Source organism: Besnoitia besnoiti, chromosome VI (assembly GCF_002563875.1).
Source record: "Besnoitia besnoiti strain Bb-Ger1 chromosome VI, whole genome shotgun sequence".
NCBI classification, from domain to species: Eukaryota; Apicomplexa; class Conoidasida; order Eucoccidiorida; family Sarcocystidae; genus Besnoitia; species Besnoitia besnoiti.
The window spans coordinates 2,321,434-2,343,610 of record NC_042361.1 but is presented as its reverse complement, the minus strand read 5'-3'; the positions used below and the strand labels follow the sequence as shown (position 1 = coordinate 2,343,610).

At 55.5% G+C, this 22,177-nt stretch overlaps 4 protein-coding genes across 4 annotated transcripts; 1 reads left to right on the top strand and 3 right to left on the bottom strand.

The window, feature by feature from the left end:
* Positions 1 to 1,367: 1,367 nt before the first annotated feature.
* On the bottom strand, positions 1,368 to 2,213 carry BESB_067380 (heat shock protein HSP28; the record flags this gene model as incomplete). The annotated part of the gene is made up of 1 exon (XM_029365131.1): positions 1,368 to 2,213. The coding sequence occupies one exon, from the start codon at positions 2,211 to 2,213 to the stop codon at positions 1,368 to 1,370; it is 846 nt and encodes a 281-aa protein (XP_029218714.1).
* A 3,491-nt stretch (positions 2,214 to 5,704) lies between these two features.
* On the top strand, positions 5,705 to 7,253 carry BESB_067370 (SRP19 protein; the record flags this gene model as incomplete). Its single annotated transcript, XM_029365130.1, has 3 exons — positions 5,705 to 6,061; positions 6,600 to 6,699; positions 7,138 to 7,253. The coding sequence occupies 3 exons, from the start codon at positions 5,705 to 5,707 to the stop codon at positions 7,251 to 7,253; spliced, it is 573 nt and encodes a 190-aa protein (XP_029218713.1).
* Positions 7,254 to 10,513: 3,260 nt separating this feature from the next.
* On the bottom strand, positions 10,514 to 12,706 carry BESB_067360 (microneme-like protein; the record flags this gene model as incomplete). Its single annotated transcript, XM_029365129.1, has 1 exon — positions 10,514 to 12,706. The coding sequence occupies one exon, from the start codon at positions 12,704 to 12,706 to the stop codon at positions 10,514 to 10,516; it is 2,193 nt and encodes a 730-aa protein (XP_029218712.1).
* A 3,080-nt stretch (positions 12,707 to 15,786) lies between these two features.
* Positions 15,787 to 21,832, bottom strand: BESB_067350 (MA3 domain-containing protein; the record flags this gene model as incomplete). The annotated part of the gene is made up of 10 exons (XM_029365128.1): positions 15,787 to 15,876; positions 16,427 to 16,597; positions 17,117 to 17,260; positions 17,805 to 17,960; positions 18,341 to 18,494; positions 18,932 to 19,093; positions 19,498 to 19,661; positions 20,035 to 20,273; positions 20,919 to 21,072; positions 21,722 to 21,832. The coding sequence occupies 10 exons, from the start codon at positions 21,830 to 21,832 to the stop codon at positions 15,787 to 15,789; spliced, it is 1,545 nt and encodes a 514-aa protein (XP_029218711.1).
* Between the last annotated feature and the right edge of the window lie 345 nt (positions 21,833 to 22,177).

Sequence of the window (22,177 nt, the reverse complement as noted above, 5' to 3'; positions counted from 1 at the left end):
GCACGGCGCACTGGCAGGCACCCTCTCATATTGCTATTTTACTTAGTTTGAAATAGTTCACAGAACGCAACCTGCACAATAGACCACATGCCGGGAAGCAAAAAAGGGCCATGCCTTGCTCAAGTAGTTACCTGTACTACTTCAGTAGTGTATAGGGTGCTACGACCGAACGAGTGTTCCGGCATCTGGAATAGGATACTTCTGCTGCGCTTCCAATCGAACGGCGGCTGCGCGAAGAAAGGGTTTCGGCCCTCGTGCGGAGTCTGGGTATCCAGGAAGGCACGCCAGTTTACGCTTCGTGTTGCTCGTGTGAAGTACACTGTTGGGCGGCAACAACATACAGAAACCCTCTATATTGCAGATGTTGGTATGGAATATAGGCCCGCTTGCTACGTGCGTGCATATCTGGGTAGCAGTCCGCAATGGTTCAGCAGCTGCAGCCGGAACCACGCCACGCCGTTGGTGTTCGAGGGAAAGGGCACGACCGGCGTGACAGTGCGTGGTTCGCGCTGTGGGGAAGTACGGGTAGTTCGCATGCATTAGAGTGCTGTATTAGGCATTCTGCCGAGCTCCACGTGGAACAATTACACGGTCAAATCGATCAGAGAGTACAGGCATAGGGTTTAGGCACCATGCAGCGCTCAGAATATATGTCTACAGCGCCGTATTGCGAGAAGACGTATCGACTATTAGTGGATGGGAGCGCACAAGTCTCAACCTAACTGTACGGGTGCAGGGAACGTGGTGCGCCGTCCGATTGCCGCATTCGGGGTACAGTCGCTCGGGCCAAAAATCCAGGAAAGGAGACGCATGGAACGAGGCACAGCAAGAGGCAAAATACCCGCAAAGAGGATTCCAAGGGCAAAGCACAGACGGCATTCGCCGCCACCGCAGGGAAGCCGTGCGGTAAACAAGCATAAGAAGGGCAGTTGGCAGAAATGCACAGTCTGAGAGTGTTTACAAACGTTTGTGGGAAACGGGTATTGATGCTGACACACACATTCATCTATGCGTAGCGAAATGTGCGTGGGGACGCGATGGAAACAACAGTTATATCGTACATGTCGGCGGTGGGACAGCGACGACACTGTATATTGGCGAAACGGAATATCCACTGTCAGTTGCAGGTGGTTTAAGCCGACTGACCGTTGAACGCAATGCACAAGAAAAAGAGACCATCTGGGTGCCAGTTCCGCAAAATTAGCGCGCAGCAGACTGCGCTGCAGCATAGATATTTGACTGGAATCGCCCCTTGATCATACACCTCGCCTGCACGCCGCATGTCGTTCGCCGGGCATTTGCAGGCTAGGTGGGGAATGAAGAAAGAGATGGCCAGAAGGCTGCCTCGTCAAACCACTGGACTTCCCCTACTCGATATTGATGTTCCGAATTGCAGGTGGCTTTGTTGGGACCTCCTTGGGAACGTGCACTTGCAACACTCCGTTGACGAGCGAAGCCTTGATTTCGTCCTCTTTCACCTTCTCGGGAAGGATGAATGTGCGGGAGAAAGACGCCTGCCTACGCTCCTGGAGATAGAATCCTTCGTCCTGTTTCTTGTGTTCCTCCCGCTGGTCGCCGCTGATTCTCAGAACGCCGTCATGCACATCCACCCGTAAGTTCTCGCGATCCATGCCCGGGACATCCGCCTGAACAACGAACTCTGCTCCTGTGTCCCTCATATCAACTTTTGGCATCGAACTCGCCCACGGCGCGCATCGAGTTCCCCAACCAAAAGGCATTAGGCCCCACGGGCCACCAGCTGACAAATCCTTTCCGCCAGTCATCGGAACCATCTGCCCTTCCCCGGCAGCGACGGGTGCGGAACTCTCCGCACCGCCGCCTTCAAGTGCCATGGGCAGGTAGGGAGCAGTTCTAGGCTGGAACCAAGACGACGGCCGCCACCACGGTCGACTCACATACGTCGGTTGCTGCTGGTGGGGAGGGTAATTACCCTGCGTCAACGGCGCGAACGAGCCAAAGTGTTGGTTGTAAAATCGATCCATTTCATGATGGATTCGGCTCATATCCTCCATCATCTCGGCGTAGATGCGGTCCATTGTGCTTAACTGAGGCATCATCGTCGGCATCAGCAAAGGATTCTGGCACCCGGTATTTTCCGCCCCTGACATAGTTTGGTCAGCGCCTTCGTGCCCTTGCATCTGGCTCTCCTGAGCCGTGCTAGAGTTCGCCGAAGCATCTGAGGAGCTCGACATGCTGCAGACCAACTCAGCGCGAGTCACAAATCCTTCGAAGAGTATGACGAGGCACAGAGCGCTTCCTTGACGGGAACGAATGGTCCAGTGGGTCGCTGCAGAGTATACTCCTGCCAGCACAGTCGGGTCGCAGGCGACGCTAGTGCGTGGTTCACAGTCGTGAATCAGACTCAGCTATCCAGTCAGCCTCCTTTTCCGGCGTCAATTACAGCGGGAGCGGACTTTCTCTGTCCAAAAATAAAACAAAAACTTCTCAGCCTCTATATTCTTTCTCTCCAAGAAGAGATATAATGGGCGTCCGGGCCTGCCAGTCAGGACCCGGACCAAGCTGCCAGTGACGAGACGAAATAGCGATTGTCAGGTGTTCAGTACCACAAGGGCAAGCGCCGGGGCCAAAAAATATCGCAACCCCCTGTCTGACTCCCGCTGTCCTCCTGGCTGGATCAGGAAAGAGTGAGAGCGATTTAACAAGATGCCGTGAGTGTTTGCACCGTTGCTAGATGAGTGACGGCAATATCCGGCTGCAGCGCCAGACGACGGGAGACAGTATGCATGGAGCGAAAAGGAAGTACCACCGTTCTTACGAAAATGCCTTCTTTGGAGGCAAAACCGCGTCAATGAGCTGAACGAATTTAGCTTGTCTGCCAATCCCAAGCGCTGCTGCCGTGCCGACTAGTGCACGTGTCCTGTTTTACTGCCTGCAGTTGGTAGAAGCACACCAAGCGCACGCAGTCCTGCATGCCGTTCACTGCGTACGCCGCTTTGCCATTGATCTGGCATGGCTTCCGCCGATGTCATGACAGAAGACCGCCGTCTATAGAAAATAGTATTTGCGGATTAACGTGGGCAGCTCGAACAGTGTCTAACGAATATACGCGAACACACCGGTGTCGTAGTGCGACGCATCCAAGGATGGAGTGGCCTTTAATGCCGGAGCCGTATCGTCAACAACTACGGACTTGCAGGCAGAAACTTTCGCAGCGCTCACGCATTCTCTTTCTCAAACAGTACTGGTGAGACATGCATGAGGCTACGTGATGCAGATTTAAACGTCCTCAAGTTGGTATCTACCGCATACACAGACGAGCAGGTGCTGTGTCGTGAGGCTACACCGTTTTTGAGTTTTCTTCAAAGCGGAAAGGGGACTGTCCAGAAGTGTAACAAAGAACAACAGCAGGCATAAAATCACCCAGGATGGATAGGCCAACTGGGAAAGTGTCCCATTTGTCATGCGATTTCGCGCGCCAGGTGTGGTGTGGCGTGTAGCCCGTGGAATAAAGTACCTCCTGCGTTAGGGGCGAGTGAATCTGCAACCGTGGCAGATATAATTTGAGTTCTCTTCATCTTTTGGTTTGCGTCTAGATCTTATTTTGCTCCTCAGCGACGGGGAAGATGTGCGGGCGCCTCCGTGGGTCGACGATGTATCTGGCGAACGAGTATGGCAATGGTTGTCTCTTTTCGCTCTATCCATGTCTGGAACACCAGTGCTTTTCATGGCTATCATGCTACGTGCAATGAGTATAGTGGTATCCAGCGTATATATGAACCAACAACATATCTAAACAAGCTGTACGAGTAGCATGACTCTCACTCTGGGGGGAGGGGGGGTGGGGGTGGCACGTACGTTTTCGGAGGCTTCATCAGTAGGTAGTCTGTCCGTCTGTAAGTATCCGAGGCCGTCCCTCTTAGATATTTGTGACAAGTCTCATTTCGAGAGGAGTGCTGCAGCGGGAAGGTTGTCCGACGTGGTTGCCCCGTGTGCAATCTGAAGGTTCCTCTTCGTTTGCTCGCTCTTACTGATGTAGTCAAGCATAGCTGTCCGGAAGCGCCACACGTTGAAGACTCTACGTAAAACAAGTTCTCGATCTAGACGTTTCTTTCAGCTTGCCACGCGCTACCACTGGAGCCCACTATGACGTACAGGAGTCGTCCCCGGCTAACTTCACGGGGCTGGGCTTTCGCATCGCGCCGGGACCAATGTTGAGCGCTCAGACTTTATTCTTGGTCGAGATAAGCTGAAGAAAGGTGGAGGGCAAGGAAAACCATAAGCAGCTGGACTAGCCTCCCTTCTCAATCTACGTTAGACCCGTCGCTTAGCTAAAGACGTTACGAAAAAGCGGCAGCCATTTTTCTTCGATAGGGTCATCGTAGGTGACTACACCTGAATGGTACTTCTTAGCATGTTATGCGGTGCAGGTGCTCATGGCTACTGCCGTCGCCAATTTGTGCGTGTAACAGCACTCCAAGGAGCCACCAGTGAGATGCTGCCCCTGCCCCCCTGCTCGGAGGATTAACTTCAGTATTCTACGACCATAGTGTCTTTGTGTGTTCGATTTGAATCGTGCTCTAAAAAAGCACATGGTTTTCGTCATGCGGTGCTAGGTATCGCCGTCTCCGGTAGTAAACGGTTCCTGCTGAGGGCATCCGTCTTCCAAATAATTCATCTCGTGTCTTCTGTCCGTGCGTGCTGTGTCACCACTATCTACAGGTTGAGATCTGTTCAAACAGCCGGTGGGGGGTCATAGTACCGGGCACGCGTGACGTCGTGCCGGTCTGCAACGCTATAGACTCCTGCGTGGCAGAGGGAGCTGTCTTTCATTGAAAGAAAAGTTTTCTTCACAACGCAATGTCATAACGTGGCCGCTGCTCAGTGTGTGGTAGTTCCGCTATTCGTATGCTTTGTCTACCTTGTCCTGCTCTAGCTCGCACAAGGCAGCCTTCCGGGGCGCGAGTTTCCGCATGCATTCGCCGTCTGCGGCGATACCGGTGACGATCAACTGGCAGTTTCAGTGCAGCTCAGACTGAAATTAAACGACGCAATGGTGAAGAACGAGAGTTGCTCCGGTTCTTGTAAGTGTTTGTCTTTTGGGCAACATAGACGCGAAGCCCGTGTCGCAAGAGATACCGACAGAAGTATATGCATGCAATCTCGGTGAACACAGATCGTATACTGCTGCTCGGCGTTTCTCAGCAGCAGCTGAGTGGCCGTAGACAGCTCTGCTGTAGCCTTTGAAGCTCACGGAATACGGTGGAATTACTTGCCGGAGATTTGGCCTTTTGCGGAGGGGAGAGTTTGTTCGGAGCTCTCCCGTGAACCCACGAGCATCCTCTTGGAGTGCTGCCACGCGCGCGTGGCTCACCAGTTCTCCGAAGCCCCGGCCCATAAACACTATTTGTATCGTGTTCGGGCGTGTTTCCCGGTTCAGTCGACTCGTCCTCGTTCGGTTTGCACGTCCCAGTGGCGCCGTCAGGTCCTCCAGGTCGTCGGGCGGCACCTGTGTCCGTGTGACGATTCCGAAACGTCTATCGGTCCTGTGACGTCACTGCTACGGCTTTGGCTGTGTTGCATGCGGCCAGTGCACGTCGCTTGAATATGGATGCCTAGTGTGTCTTTGCGAGGATATAGCTGCGTACTGTTTCTCCCCTCCATGAGGCGGCAGCGAAACCAGCCCCGAGGAGGGGGCGGGATGCCCGCAGGGTTCCCCTTTGCAATGCCTCCCGGCTTTCCAGGGGGCTTGGGGGATGCTGCGGCTCTCGGCGGAATGCCTGCGGGCCTTCCTGATGGAGTGTCGCCAGAGCTTCTCGCTCAAATGTTTGGCTGCGGGGCCCCGGGCGGAGGCGGCGCCGCAGGTTTCGGCATGGGCCCTGAAGGAGGCGGAGCGGGGGTGGTGCAGAACGACGGTGTAGACCGAAGCCGGTGGCAGATCGTCTACCCAGCTTATATCAACAAAAAGCGGACAGCAGCAATGGGCAGGCGGGTGCAGTTGACCGTCGCTGTCGAGGATCCCAAGGTGGACGAAATGAAGATGATATGCGATCACCTCAACATTCCGTCGGCGATAGAATATGTAGGTGTGGTGTACTGACGGAGTCAGGATGCCCGAGCAGGGACCTGATGCTAGGGATGCGTTGTCATTTTCGCCAGTCGCTCAGAGGATGCGCTGCGATGTGAAAGGCAGACAGCCGTGAGAGGCACGGCTGAAAGTAGGTTCGTCTGCGATTATGTGCGTGCCACACACAACTCACATCATGTCCCCGCAGAAAAGTGTATTTGCGGATACACCCTTATATGGACTGCAGGCAGTCACAATGTCGCAGACCTCACGGACTCAGCTGCCGCGGTCATGAGACGAAGACAGTTCACGCTTTATGAGGTCGGAGTCCACGGGGGCAGTCGATCCGGGATCTTTTGAACTTTCGAAAACTTGCTCGCATACCACGCATAGGATATGCAAGGTGCTTCGTTGGAGTGCTGGTCATGGATTCGGCCGCTGAATGCACGTTGGGCTACAACGTCATGAAACTGATGTATTACTTAGGGCGTCCGTGTTAGTCTCGAACGAAGTGAAGGCAGCTGCCATGTTTTTCTTTGTGACGCGCCTACAGCTGAAGAAATATCCGCGGGATTGGCTTCTTTCATACGGTCGGCTTCGGTTTCAGCTGCGGGACGAAAATAACAATCTGTTCAATCCTGAGATTCCTCACAGTAAGTTGCGAGTTGCAGCGTGTAGAACTGCCTGCGTAGCTCAGCTACGGACCGGGTGGACGCCGCGAATGTTCACGGGGTCGCGAGACACTTCCTGTACACCGCGCGCGTGCTGAGGAATTTGACTGGCGAAGTCTCTGGCTCCGTGGAAATGCCTCGCACATGGAGTTAGTAATTTGCACGCACAGAGTACTCACGTCGCTCTCGTGGCCGCTTCAGAAGTGAACTATCTGTGATGTGAGAATTAGAATATACGCTGGTAGATCAAACCACATGTTTCAAGGGAACCAAGCAGACGTGGAACCGCCTAGCATCTGCACTGGTCTTGCTTCTGTGGAGCACGTGTTGAGAATGAGAAGTGCGCCACGAATCTTGCGGCGGTCCTGCGGAGATCGCTCATACCAGCAGATTGTGACATGTGATTCGCAACTTTTTTAGAGAAGGCCCTGTTGCAGCGCATGTGCGAGCTGATCCCTCAGCTGAAGAGCCGCAGCGCCGCATCTGCTCCTGCGCCGTCGCCCTCCTCCTCGACCAAAAAGAAAAAGAAGAAATGAAGCTGTGCTCTGTTGAAGTTCATTAGCGTGCACGAAAACGCCGTGTGGGGTAGGTGGGCGACGCGGTCGGGCGGCGCCATTCTCTTCTTGATCGCAGATTCTTTCGCCCCTGCAGTTCCGACGCCATGTGAATCCCGGTTTGCGCATGACCAGCTGTCCTCAGATCTTTGTCGAACGCATTCTCGCCGAAACGTTGACCGCAGGGCCGCGGCGTCAGCTTAGGGAGAACTGAGCGGAGTCGCGGGCTTGCTTAGAGGTGTACGCTCTGCTAGGGAATTGCGTGTACGCGTCCGTCTAGCGTCAGACGGTCAGCACGGCGCCGGATCTTCCGCGTTTAGCCTCCGAGCGTGCTCATGTTTGCGGCGCCAGTAGACCCACTGTATCGCTCGAGCGCATGACGAGGCGTGAAAAGTTGGCTAATGTTTGTCTGGTGACTCAATCCAAGGACTTGCTTTGTGGACACGAGACAAAGAAAACTACACGTCATCAGAAGCATCGGCTTCCTCAAGCTTCTGTGACATTGCCATCCGTGATCTGTGGCGGGAGTTCGTGGACACGAAGCTTGTGTGAGTGCTTGAAAAGCCGTTCTTGCGGATAAGCTGTACTGGAGATACTATTTCAGAACCACTTTCTCAACTCGTGCTGGGAACACGTCCCCGGGACACAAAGAGGGGGGAGGGGGCTGCCAGAGCTTTGGGTAATGGCTATGGAGAGCAATGTAGATGCGCTTGATTGCGTTGCGAACGGAGATTTGTCAGAATAAATCCATCCGCGGAGAGGACCTCGAGACAGTGCGGAAGAGTAGAGATTTCGTACCCAGGCTTGTAGTAGTGGATGCTCAAACCCCACCAGTGCTACAGAAAACCACGTCGAATTACAGGCGACGGGTGTTTGCGGTTATCGCGGTTTCTACGCATTTCATGAAACTTGCCTCCTCACCTCTTCCTCCGTCCCCCACCTCACGCCGCCGGGCTTTGCAGTGCCGCGGTGGTGTGCTCGCCCAGTGGCACTGTGTAACTACTAGGCTAATATTATAAAATCCTGCGGATGTGGCGCAAATAGAAGACGCGTTAGATTTAGGGTTGTAGATGGGCCAATGCCACAAACTAAACAAGCGGATTTATCGCAACTGTTGTTCAATGTGACACTGTTACGTCGCATGCGGAAAAACAGGATCTGTGGCATTCTCCGTCAGTCTTCGAGCGTTCCCCATTGCTCACCAACTTCACCCTTGCGGAGTATTGACGCGCCCACTCTGGAGCCTCTGTCACATTGCAAACCACCATCACTCGGAAACGGAAAGACGGTAGAGGTCGCTAGCGAACTTCCTGTGCTCTTGCGAGTGTCTAAGGGAATAACACAAGCGGGGTCGGTTCGAAAAGTCGGTGTACTGGATTCCTGCATTGGGTAGTCAGACGTCACTGGCAGAGCGACGGGTCTCCAATTCCAAAGATACCGTTCCGAGGTCGCGAATGCCAGAAGACTTGAAAAGGGGCCAGGTGTGCGGGGGAGACACTTCTAACATTCATGACGCACTCTACTTCTACATATGAGGCAAGCTGACACAACCCCACGTGTTTCCGATCCAACTGTACGATGCAAGCATTGGACGGAGACCCGCTTCAGCAGCACGCCTTGTTCCTCGGCAATCGTAGCGACATAGCGTCCTCATCGACGCTGGTTATGAGTCGCCATAGAGGAGGTACTGTTTTGATATATGGAGCCCCAGTACAAATCGCAGACGGGCTACTCGCATCCTGAGTAGCTTCACGCGACTCGGCTTTGACTAGAGCAACTCACGGTAGCTACGGGAGGTGGCGATCTCTGTTGTCAGCTTCGACTCTCGGTTGATCAAAGCCCATTCCACATACGGATCGGACTCAGGCGAAACAAAGGAATCTCACTGAGAGCCAGAAAAGAAACCGGGACCACTAACCATCAGGGGTCAGCTGCCAACGGGCTTCTAATGAGGGACAGGGCCAAGAAAAAGGTTTTTGTATCACATGTGCCATAATTGAGAGAAGACCCGGTGACTCGACTCTGAAGAAAGTCAGTGCCCCTGAGGACGCTGCCATGGAAGACGCCTGTGTAGGAATCTAGTTTCATACTAGGTTCTCTAGAATACCCGGCGACGCTGGATCTCTGGACAGCCCCCTCATTCTGCGCAGGACGAGTGAGCCACCGCGGCGTTTTCACCTTCGCGCATCTGTGCTAGGGATTTAGCGCATGAATTGGATACATTGCTTTGCAGATTTGTATTTTTTTGATCACTGCATCATTCACGCTTCCACTGGATCAGAGGCCCTGCGGTTCTTTCCTCTGCATGATCTCGTGACACTTTACGTCACTCTACAAAAAAACTTTGCGGTATCCTTAGATTGCAACCCAACATGAATGAATCGTTCTTTGTTGCTGTAAGATCCGAAATGGCGGTGGTACAGCATGTTCGCCTGACGCAAAGCTTTCAGCAATCATATCGGTGATACCCGTGTCACCGTACAGGCGGCTCCTGCCTTTACGAAGCGTTATTTTTCACCAACAGGACCTTGCACCAGAGACCGGACCAAACACCATTGACAGAAATGCCGCAGTGATGACGATACACGACTTGCGGCGTTCCATTAACCCTCAGACTTTTTCCCGATAAAAATTTCGCACTTTCCGGTTGCTAGGGGTTTCGAAACCTACAACATTTTGAAATCACTGACTGTACACAAGGGAACAAGCATTATAGAGAACACGATCAGTAGCGTGGTGACATTCGATCCGCGTTGCTATCATGAAAACCGGCTCCAACCGCTGCGGCCACTCTCAGTCCCCCGTGACAAAACCCTACCGGATTCCCCAATACGTATATATACATATTTCATATACCACCGAAGTTTTATGGCGTGTTATGCATACAGCGCTCGGAACTCCTTTACAGCAGCGAAGATAACCCAGACACGCGGAAAACGTGACAGACGAAAACAACGGACGCCCCGGACTCGTGTCACCCGAAACCATCCTCCCTTGGTTCAGAGGCCCGATGGCGCCTTTTCGATGTACTGCGTCTTACTTGGCGCCCGCCGTCAACTCCCACCACTCCGTCACGTCCACTTGCTCTCTTGTACCGCATAGAGTACCCTAAAGTTCCGCAAAAAAAGTAGCTTAACACAGGGCCTTGCGAGCGAATAACCACCGTGTGGAGCTCACCGAGCATGCACAACGTACACTCATTTGCGGCAGTCCATTGTAGCGTTGCAACTAGGAGCATCCTTTTACTGCCACATGGAGTTTCGGGGAGCGTTCGCATACAACTGGCTAGGTCCACCGGGCCCAGGAGGCCCAAAGCCTCCTGGAGGGGCCATCGGGTCGACTCCATAGGGCTCCATCGCATTCTGCTGGTCATCGCCGTTGGACTTTAGGAAATACGCTGTGCCGACACCAAGCAGCAACAGACCTCCGATGCCCATTACGGCCAGACTTGTGGAAGAAGATTCTTCTTCCGTCTTTGTATTCGACGGGACTGTCGGTTCTGGGGCAAGAAGCTCAGGCACCTTGCATGTTTCTCTACCATCCTCATTCGTTGACCGCTCGTACGGTTGGACGCATGTGCATGTGTAGGCGCTTGGCCCTGGCGTGCAGACACCGATAGAGGAGTTGGCGCCGCAGGGGGAGCCAGTGCACTCACCAGCTTCAGCACATGTTTGTGTGCCATCCTCTCGAAAGCGGAGATCATAGCCCTCTTTGCAAACACAGGAGTAGCTTCCATCCTTCTCTGCAGTGCATTGCTGCGTCGCTGATGAGGAACCGCATGGCTTGTTGAGACACACGTCCCCTTTCACGCATTGCTTTTTGTTACCCGTTCCAGATGCAACGTAGCCTTGCTTGCACTGACATTTCAGACCACCGCCAAACCGACGATCACACTGCTTGACACCTTCAAGAGGACCACACGCTGCTTCGCAGTCCTGTCGACTCACGCAGACCTGTTGCCCATCATCGTTTAGCCCCTTGATTGCCGTTGCCGAACACTCACAGACATATTTCGATGAGTCGGTAGAGCAGCTGTCTACTAGCTCCTCAGCTCCGCATGCATTTAGCTCACAGGGGTCGCCTTCCACACACTGTTTTTTGCCTTGCTTTTCCAAGGATACATGTCCCGGCTTGCAATTACACCTGTATGTACTGCCCTCGTTGATGCAGGAATCTACCACCGCTGCAGAGCCGCAGGGTTCGGTGGCGCACGGATCGGTTGGAGTGCACGACTGGGCGCCTGTATCGGGGTCAACATGCAAGACACCGGTCGTCGTGCACAGGCACGTGTATGTCGCTGGACTCGTTTGATCGGGCTGGCGCGGAGCACAGGACTGGACGAGATGCGATGGACCGCACGGATTGCCATAACACGAATTCTTTTCACACTTTTGCTTCCCGGGGGGATCTTCTACGAGATCGTAACCTTCGCGGCACTCGCACGAATATTCTTCACCATCTGCTGTGCATCGTATCACTCCCTCAGGATCACCGCACGGATTCTCCGCACACGCTTCGAAGCGCTCACATATCTTTCCGTTGAATACGTAGGAATCCTGGCAAATACATTCGTATGTGCCATCGTCAAAGCCCACGCAGTCGGCGGTTGCTTCCTTGGGGCCACAGGGTTCCCCGAGACAATAGTTCTTCTTGATTTCGCAGCGCTCCCCCGCTTCAGTTTGAGCGACAACGTAAGTTTCCGGACAGGAACAGGTGTATGTCTTGCCATTTCGCCTGCAGCTCCCGGGATTGCACGGGTCGACAGAGCAGGGATCGAACTCACAGGTCTTCCCGTCTCCTATGTAACCCTTTTTGCAGACGCAGAAGGAGCCCCCCCTTTCGGAGAGAACGTCCTTACACACAGCATTCGGAGAGCACCGCTCTCCATATCTTTGGCAATTGCACTTATCGTCTGCATAGTCATTATTTTTGATCAGACACAGTACACTCGACCACCACTCGCATATTCCAACCGAGCAGCCGCCCACGCCACACTTCGACATGCTGCAGCACTGCCCCTTTGGACAAAAGCGCCACTGCCCCAGGAGAGAGTCGCCTGAGTTTCCTGCGCACACGCCACCGAAAACGGATACACGACAAACCCACGCCGCGTCTGAGGAAGGCTGTAGAACTGAGTCAGGGTTGTCCATGCTCATACTGGTTTGGTGGAGGGCAGTACCGACCTCAACCAATGCACCGCTCGCCACTTGTCCCTCCTCTGGTACTGCTTGGAGAGACCCACTTGCTGGCGAACCGGTGACGGAGGTGTAGGAGGGAAACAAGCAGAGAACCTGGCACCAAACCAGGAATATCGAGACGAGAAATGGGAAGCAACTGTGCAAGCGTTTGGCTGCACCGCCACTCTGGGAAGGTCGGACCATCATTCTGCGCTCTCCTCCCCCGAGCGAAGAAGAAACTATAGTGGAACACCGCATGATGCCAAAGGACTTGCAGGACCCTTAGGCGTGCGCCGTTGTAAAGCGACTGCAATAACAATTTTCGTACGCTCACAATGCCGGAAACCCTTTCCTCTTCGAACCTCAGTCGTCAGATTTCGACGCGTGCGATGCCACGCGAGCGGCAGTACACAGAAAGCAGACATACAGAAACCGAAGCTTATCAGCCCGGTGCGTTGGCGAATTCTCGTAGCGCTTTAACTCAGTAGTGAGCCGTTATACAGGACCTGGTGAAGGGGAAGGAGACTCAAATCCTGGAACCCTTGCAAATCAACAGTACGGACGGAGGAGTGACTAACATAGATGTCGCTCTCTCGTGGACGAGTTTGAGGGCGTGTCGGAGCAAACCGCTGCGGCAACTGACTTGGATCTCGTGAGACCCCAGCAACAAAGTAAATTACTCGGTTCTGACGGAAAAATGTGGATGGCATGGCCATTACCAATACAATTAGGCTAAGCTTGTACAAGCAAGCGGACTGCATCCGCAGAAAGCGTTCTTGCCACCCATCCACGACGACGGCTCCCGGAGCACTTCTGTCTTCCAAGCACGCCACAAAGTTCGCACACAGGCCGCCAAGGGCACTCCTCGTAGCTCATCAGATCATGTGAAGAACAATAAGAAGAAGGCTGCGTTTGCTCACGGATCAATGCAGCTCCTCACGCCCGTGCCGGTCTGCTTCTGCGCCGACCTCTTCGCCACGGCTCGGAGGCACGAGGGCATTTCGCGGCCTGGCACTGACACATCCGAAGGGAGGAGTTTGCCCGTACACCACGTTTCGAGTAGAATGTATACAATTCCGGAGGAGAAGATGCAGTACGGCGCCCTAGCTGAAACTCGGCGTGTGTGAGCCACCCTCGCGCCCTGAAGGCACGCTGCGCGGCGTTCACATGCCACTGCCCCGAAGGGACACTGCTGAGAAGAGGCAGCGAACGACAAAGAAGTCACTTCGCTCCGCAAACGAGACACCTTTTGCCGGAATGAAGGGGGGTTAGACTGGAAAAGTGTAGACGCCACTTATGCGCGACAGTCACTACAGCTCTTGCTAGTCCCCTTTCTTGTAGCGTGAACAGCCGAGTGTCTCGCAGTCAGCTGGGAGCAGTTCGTCGTAAGACACCCCCCTGCTTGCCCGCAGGTCACATAGCCAGGGACCTGCGCGCATCCATGGAGGGGATTGTCTGTGAACTCAACTGCGTCTACGTGGTCGAGTCCGAATAATTCGCCAGGTGTGTACCTCTCGTTTTGTATTGACCGACAACATTCTGCATAAAGCCGTGAATCCGCAGTAGTCACTGACAGGGGGGCAGTCCCTGTACTTTTTAACGAATACTCTCCTGAGTATCGTACATACTTCGATCGAAGGAACGGAGCAACGTGCCTGGCGGTGAATTCCGTGGCTCTTTCGTAAAACCCTGGCTGTTTTCCCGCGCCTCCTCTTTGTGGAGGACCTCAGCGTTGTCTCATGCACAAAGCTTGGGACCGAATCCGTTTCGCCAAAATAGAGGGCCCGTTTTTTTTCGTGCCAGGCCCTCCGACCTGTAGTACAGGAGGCGATGCTACTACATCCCGAAATATCCCGCGGTGAGGGGCCAGGAACACCTAATCGTCTCACAGACTTCTGTCGGTTGGTGAAGCGACAGCGACCGCGTCTCGAGCAATACTGTTAGCCGTTTCACTACCGCCTCAAAAAGGGTCGCATACGGACAGAAGCGGCCTTCACAGTCACTTGCCCGCTAACGGGGCCGAAGAAGTCCGCCTCAAAAAGGGTCGCATACGACAGAAGCGGCCTTCACAGTCACTTGCCCGCTAACGGGGCCGAAGAAGTCCGCCTCAAAAAGGGTCGCATACGACAGAAGCGGCCTTCACAGTCACTTGCCCGCTAACGGGGCCGAAGAAGTCCGCCTCAAAAAGGGTCGCATACGACAGAAGCGGCCTTCACAGTCATTTGCCCGCTCACGGGGCCGAAGAAGTCGACGGCGTTAGTCACGTGCCTTCGTAGGCGCCACGCGGCCCGAACTTTGCAGTCACCAGGCAGAGATCCCACGAACTCCCACGAGACCTGTGTGCTGCGAGATAGTCACAATCGCTGCGGTAGGAAAACCCGCCAGCTGGCAGCAGTCCGAGTCCGTCGCATGCAGCCGCGGTTCACGTGCCTACTTCCGACCGTCCGGCGACAGTACTGCGGGCTACCGCCATGTGCATCCCGCGGCATCGTGGTTGGTGACTGAAGTAATTTTTTGCATCCGGTGAAGGCAACGCGTGGACGGCAGGCGCCACGCCGCATTCGCGTGTGTCTCGACGGCGGAAATAACTGAAACGAGAGGAGTTCGCTTCAAGACGTTGCGTGTGATACGGAAGACACAGCCTGATAAGGTTTCAAAATTCCATCAACGCAACTACACGCGCCTTTCCTTGTGCATCAAGCGAAACCCGATGCGCATGATCCAACACACAGCTTCGGGGACAGCCGTTCATGCCCCTAACCCACACTGAAGCTTTCCGCACGCAAATAAGGGCTTGAAATGAATTGCAGGCCTCTCGAGCAACAACGATTTCGGTTGAACGAACACGTCCGCGGAATTCCACGCTGAGCGGGCGACTCCGCCGACACAGTGCTGGACGCAGCCTCCTGGCAACCCACTGCGCTCTCAGCTCTGATTCTCTGGCGCGCTTCCGTTTGAAACTCAAAGCACCTGCCCGTGCCTCCAGTTGGGTGTTTGAACAGCGTGGATGCAGATGTCTTTTCACATACCTCATCACTATGGAAACAACATGCCCAACAACTCGCTGTACTTCAGCGAGTTCTATTCAAGCTTCTTCTATACGACACAAAACACCGAAAAAGCGCAGGCGTCAGACCCGCGGACAATCTGGAGGGAGACACGTTATTGCGACAGGTCTGGCGTGACTGTGAGGGCTGGGAAAACAACCACATCATGCGACTCACCACTGACAGTCTGCTGCGTATGTAAACCGGAGGCTTCGTCGATTTCACTCACGCGAGCGTCGACACATGCTTCTCGTCAAAATTGCCACATTCGTCCAAGTCGATTCGAACTTCCTAAAACTCCGCGGGCAGCACCTTGCGCCTCTTTGCCTCCTCCACCAGCTGGGGAAATCGCTGATCCATGTCAGGGATGTCGAGTTTGATCTGCGAAAAACCAACAGCAGCGCGCAGGATGAAGTCGTAAAAAAACCGGCGGCTTGCGCAGCGTTGCCGACTGCTCTCTACCGGGGCCCGACGCTGAAAACCTCCGCAGAACTCTAGCACAGAGCGCGCATGCTCCCTCAGGAATAAAGACAACACCGCCAGATGCATCCGCGACAAACCGCGCTCGAGCGCGATCCGGATCGCTCAGGAGCCAGCACATCGTAGCAAAGCCGGCAGGGTCACATCCTTGTTCTCAGATCGCTGTAGCGTGCAGTTAGAAGCTTCCAAAAAAACAACCGTCGGCGACACACGCCTTCGAACAGACACCCAAGGATCCTGCCGAAGCATGCCTGTCCAGGCTCTTGTTGATGCTGGCAGCGGATTTGGGTTTTTGCCACAGAGCTGAGCGGTCGACAGTTTCTCTCCGGCCTACCCCCCCACTAGCCGCCGCGTTCTTTCCGCCAAATCGGGATCCTCCCTGTACAGCAACCCTGACAGGAAAGAGATGTCTGCGCGACATTAAGTGCCCATGCCCCCCATGGCGGCCTACCTCCTCCGTCAACTGCAGGGCCTGCTCAAATCCCTTTTGAATCATTTCCTCGTCGATATCTGTCCGCTCCAGCAAGTGAGTGAGCAACGAAAACACGCTGTCCGTGGTGGACTCGCCCGCCGCAGCCTTTTCCATTCCAGCCACGAGAAGCTTCCTCACCATCTCCGCCACCTGAACATACAGAACAGACAGCCACTCCAAAACAAGTCCCGGTGCACAAACGAACTGGAGGCACAGAACGACTCAGACGCGACGCGCGCGCCTGCAAAATAGAAGACGCGCGGAAGCAAGCACACGCACGTTACGTAACACGTGCTCATATACATACGTACATACAAAAGGTGTGCATACAGAAGTGCTGACACGATTCCACTGCGTCATTCGAGACCGGAAGCCACTTCACCCCGCAGGCCATGATCTCTCGACGCTGTATGCGAGGCCGCCGCACAAAACTGCGGTAGGGGGCCGCGAAACGAAGCGCCGCCTAGACAGCAGACTTCTTGCACGACCACGTGGCCCCGAAACGGATACTCTCCACGCACGCGAGCCGTCGCTGGCTTCTTGGACACACGTACTCTCGCAGCTACATTCACGCCTCCGCACGCGACTAAATTCGCAAATTTACACGCAGACTGGCACCACGGATGCCGCCTGAGTGACCGCTGGACTTCGTGCCGACCGCAGACCGACCTGGTCGGGCGACAGCTCGAGCTCGCGGAGGATTCGCGCAGCTTCTTGTTGGTCGTTGCTGTCAAAGTACTCATAGATGCACTCCCGCACGCTCGCCTTGAACTCGCAAACCTCCTTCTTGTCGGGGTCAGTGCCGGTCCAGACCTGTACACGCAACGGCGCGCACGACGCAGACTGCAGACCTTCGGAACAGAAAAAACGCCACGTCGCGCGAACGCAGCATGCGACGACTTGCCCTGGGGGCCTGTTTCTGGCGGCCTCCCACCTACGCCCCGGGTTCACAGAAAACCATGCGACCTGCTTCGCAGCAGCCAGACGCACACGCGTTGCCGACCCACAGTTGGGCAAAGAGGACTCTGCGTTCCTTAAGAGGGAAGAGCCGACGCCTCACGCCGCGCCCCGGTACAACTGCACGAAAGTATATGCCTCCACAGCCCACGCTTGCATGCACGTCTGCACGAGTCGGCCTCTCACGACTAGCTCCGCTCGCGCACTTGGCGAATCGACCGCGTCCTGAGTCCAGATTCGCCTGCGGTGTCTCTGCGCGACAAAAGCGGAGTGGTCACCTACTCGTTCGCCCCAATCAAAGTGGTTCAGTGTGTTCACATAGGCAAGACGCTCAGACCGAAGGCGCGACGATGTGAAGTGCAACGCCCTTCTGCGCCAGACAGGGGGACCCTACACGTACCTTGCGCAGCCGCGAACTCACGGCCTTGCCATTTTGCTCGGCGAGCCACTTCTGGACTTTCTTGAGGACCTGCATGCCGCCGAAGCCCCCGTAGTGCAGGCGGTAGCGATCCACGAGGAAGGACGGAGGCAGAATCTCGTCGGCGATCGCCCGAGCCTGCAGAAAAAAACGCCTTGCACGAAAGCACCTGGCTGTCCGCAGGGCCGCACGGCGTCGGCGCGGTCTCCCCCCCGCAGAGGCACGCGAGACACGTCAAGCATGAACAGCAGGAGAACCGCGTCGTGTCTCCCACGATTGCCGCAGCTTCAGGGAGTCTCTGAAGGAAGCGCTACCTACACACTCGCCCGCCAGACGCACGCGTGGACGCCGGGCTTGCGCACACGCGCACATGCTACTTGAACAAAAAGACACGCAGAGGTGTCGAATCGCTTCCGCTTTATGGGAAGACGGGGCGGAGTCAGCGGACGCGGCGGGTTGGGTGCTCATGAAGCCCTCTCCCGTCGCTTCGCCGGCGCCTGCGGCGTGGCGTGTCCTACCAAGAATTTTGACAAAAGGTCGTACGCGTCGGGATGGTCGAGAGCGATGTCGTCGACAGCCCCCACGAGGCGCGCAAATGCGAACTGGATGTCGTCGGGCTTGAGCGCTTTGCCATACAGCCGGTCGAGGGAGTTGCTGACCATCTCGCGGTGCCTGTGCGCCAAGGCATAGGGACGGCGCCGCGACAAAACGCGTCTGAGGCTCTCCTGTCGCAGCTGCGAGATCCGGCCCCGACCCGTCTCACCCTCAACCGTGCATCCGCGACGCGACGGACGCCTGTCGCCGCATGCGTCTGTAAAACGCGATGCGCTTGGGGTAGTCATCACACACACGCCGCACCTGAGCGTCTACACTCCGAGGAAAACTGGGGAAACCCTTTCGCGCTGAAGCCCCCGCCGCCGCGCGTGCACAGATGTAGCAGCATCTACGATTCCGCTGTCATCCGCCTGCTTGCCTTACGGGCGCGGAAACCGGCGAAGGGAGAGGCTAGTAGACGGGGATATAGTGGATACAACAGACGCCGGGAGCTGGTCAGGTGGCCTCTGCGTTACACGGCTTTCTCCTGCGATGTGTTCGCCTCGAGCGCTTACTCGTTTTCTTTCGCAAACGAGGACTCCACCGCCATCTTGACAAACTCGTGCTGCAGAAGCGGCTGCCGCTGTTCGTCTAGGAAGATGTGGAGTTCATCGATGCTGCCGGAGTTGAAGAAGTCGGGCAGGAAGTCCCGGACAGCCACCTTAAACTTCTTCAGGCTGAGGACAGGAAGGCCGCATGTGAAGCGCACGCCAGATGCCGCACTCGCGTCTACCTTTCACGCCGGAGGAAACCGACGAAAAAGCCAGAGCGTCTCTGCCACGGCGCGCGCCTCCACCTCGCCTCGGGGGCACACTCTAGGCCCGCACTTGATCAAATGAACGCTGTTCGGCCTTCAAGGAACCGCTGTGCGCCAGTTGCCGGTTGAGAGCTCCTCAAGTCGACGCACCAGGCGACGGCCTCGCCCGCTCGGGCAGACTGTCTTCAGCAAGAAGACGCTGCTCGAGGGACGTTAGGGCACGCTCTGCTGGCTGAACATGGCTATCTGGAACTCCGAGGCCACGGCTCGCTCTCCTGGAGGGCATGGAAAAGGCCTTCTGGTGGACAAGGAAACACGACTTACTCCTCAAGCGTGACACTCAGGTGCGGATTCGCCTCCATAATCGCAGGCGACAGCGACGCGAGGAACTTCTCCGGCAGGCGTTTAGCGTAGCTTTCGTCCAGGCAGCCGTCAAGCGCCGCGCAGTCCAAAAACAAGTAGACGCGATCTGGGTTGTCTGGGCTTTCCTAAGAAAAGGCCAGCAACGCCCAAGAAACACATTCCCATTCGCGTGAAGGCATGCACCTGCTGGACGCGATGCAACGCACGCAGCCTACGCTCGACAAGGGTCAGCGAGTGCCTCTGAGATCCCTCACCGATGCTCCACTCATGCGAACTCGCGCCTTAGCGCCATCCACGCAGCAAACCGTCGCCTCGGCTGGCGCACACATCAGCCGCACAGGCGAAGACAGACTGACGACGGAGATACTCAGCGCGCATTCCCTGAACGTGAGGATGCGATTCTCCAGCAGCACGGGTGTTGGTGGCTGTGCGGGCTTGCGTCTGCGGGGAGGGGGGGACGCGCGCCCGCGTTGGTGGAGAGCTCGCTGTCTCCCGTACCAGGTTCAGGTCCTCGACAGACTGGACGAGTTTCTCGAAGGCGCGAACCATCTGCTGTTTGCTGATGATTTGTTTGTCAGCCAGCAGTGTGAGAGAGGCAGAGAGGCACTTTTGCTCTTCCGTGACCCGGTCGAGCGCGGAGCGGACAGCCAGCACCACGAAGGAGTCAAGGTACTGACTGCAGTTCAGCTCCTGGAGCGACCGCGCGAGTTCGAGCGGCTCGTGCGAGGCGTAGTACTCTGAAAACACACTCGAGACAACCTCGCCTCGGAGTCTGAAGCGCACGCCGACACGCAGGCTTGCGACAAAGCAGCGACGCGTGCGTTCTGAGCAACCAGAGACTCAGTTCGTAGCTTCGCCGCGGGAGGCACGAGATTCCAGCTGTCTGGCTCCGCGCCAGAAAGACGAGCAAGCGAAGAAGCCCTCCCTCGCTCGATCAACATGTCTGCTCCTTCTGGCCGCAGCGCCTTGACGCCACCTCGCGCATACACGACGTGCCAGCAGCTCAGCCAATGCGTACGAGACTGAGAAAACGGCGACAAGACGCGGCTGCCCCCTTCTCAGACGCTCAAGAAGCCCAGGGAACTACCCGAGGGAGAAAGGATTCTTGTAGTTGCAGCGCGACACCGAAGCCAAACAAACACTCGGGTCACTTGAACATATTCACGAACAGATGGATCGGAATATGCATACGCACTTGTACGTACACAGACATGCGTCCCTTCGTGGCTGACTGGCGGGAAAACGGCATGGCAAACAGTCATCGCCCTGCGGTCAACACGGTGACGCGGGAAAGCCCGGTGTAACTTGGTCGTCTTGTTCTGAAGGAAATGTGTATCGTGAAGCAGCGAGTTTCCGCCGCCGCAGCTTTTTCTCGTGCGTACCGTCGAGAGCATCCTTGGCGAACTTTGTAAATTCCTCGAGGGTCAAATGCGACTTTTTCGGAGGCGCGGCACCAGAGAAGCAGCTGGTTTTGTTCAGCGCCTGGCGATACTCGTTCGCGGCGACGTCGATGACTGTGTACAAGCAGTCTTCGTCCTGCCAGGAAAAGGAGGAAATTCAGCGCCACAGTTTGAGCTGACACACCCACGTCCACTCGCCTCAGAGAGCCTGCGCCGCCACGGAGCTCTGTTACGAGACGACGTACGAAAAAACCCTCCAACCGAAGAGCAGTGTGCCCGTGAGCTGGCGCACTGTGTGCATCCTTGTGGAATTCTAGACACTAGACGTGCATTGGCCAAGTTTACACGCTAGCCAACTGGAACGTGCCACCAGTGCATGGCATGAAAAACGCGGGACGGGAAAATCACCGGAGAAAGTGTATTGAGTTGGGCGTACAGATCAGCACGCGAGTCCACGCGTTCTGATGACACACACGCCCCATGGATTCGGTTCAACGCAAACCCGCGCACCCGCGGGCAAGTGAATCGTGCGAGATGTGTCGCTTGTGCAAATGCATCGAAATGCCAGGGAAAGATACATCGTGAATTTGCTTGTGCCATAGAACGCTCCTTGCCCACGGAAAAGCGCTAGCGACCCGCGGATCGCCACCCCGGTGCCAGTTTCCATGCCCAGTGTGCAAGAGTGTCAGCCGCCTGTTTGGCAGTTCATACACACCCATATTTTTTTTGAATGCTTGAATCCTCATGAACCATTGACAACGTGGTGCCGAAGAATTGTGCGTTACCTCAGATTCAGAGTCGTAGATAGGATCATTTTCGTCCATAACCGGTACGGGCCCCCTCAGTTGCTCGTCCACGACGGACATTTTCTTCCCCAGTGTTTTGTTCGAAGCCATTTTCTGACGACAGAGGGCTTCCAAACGCTGGCTACACCTTTATCTCCGAATGATGTTCCCTGGGTCCTCTGTCGTGTTGCCCAGGGCGAAAATGTACTCCCCGCGAAGGTTCCTCCAGCGCGGGTTGGGTTCGTTGAGACAACTGAACCTTCGCCGGTGTTTCTTCCGAGAGCGTATCGACGAAAAACCCCAGTCCGAATCGAGTTCGAAACTGAGACAGAACTTGTGACCTTCAGGTCATTCAGCTCGCCAGAAAATTGGAAGATAGGTAGACGCAACTGTCAACTCGCAGAAGCATAACAAACCCTGCCCGCGAAGCCACCGAGACGGCGTAGGGGACGCCCC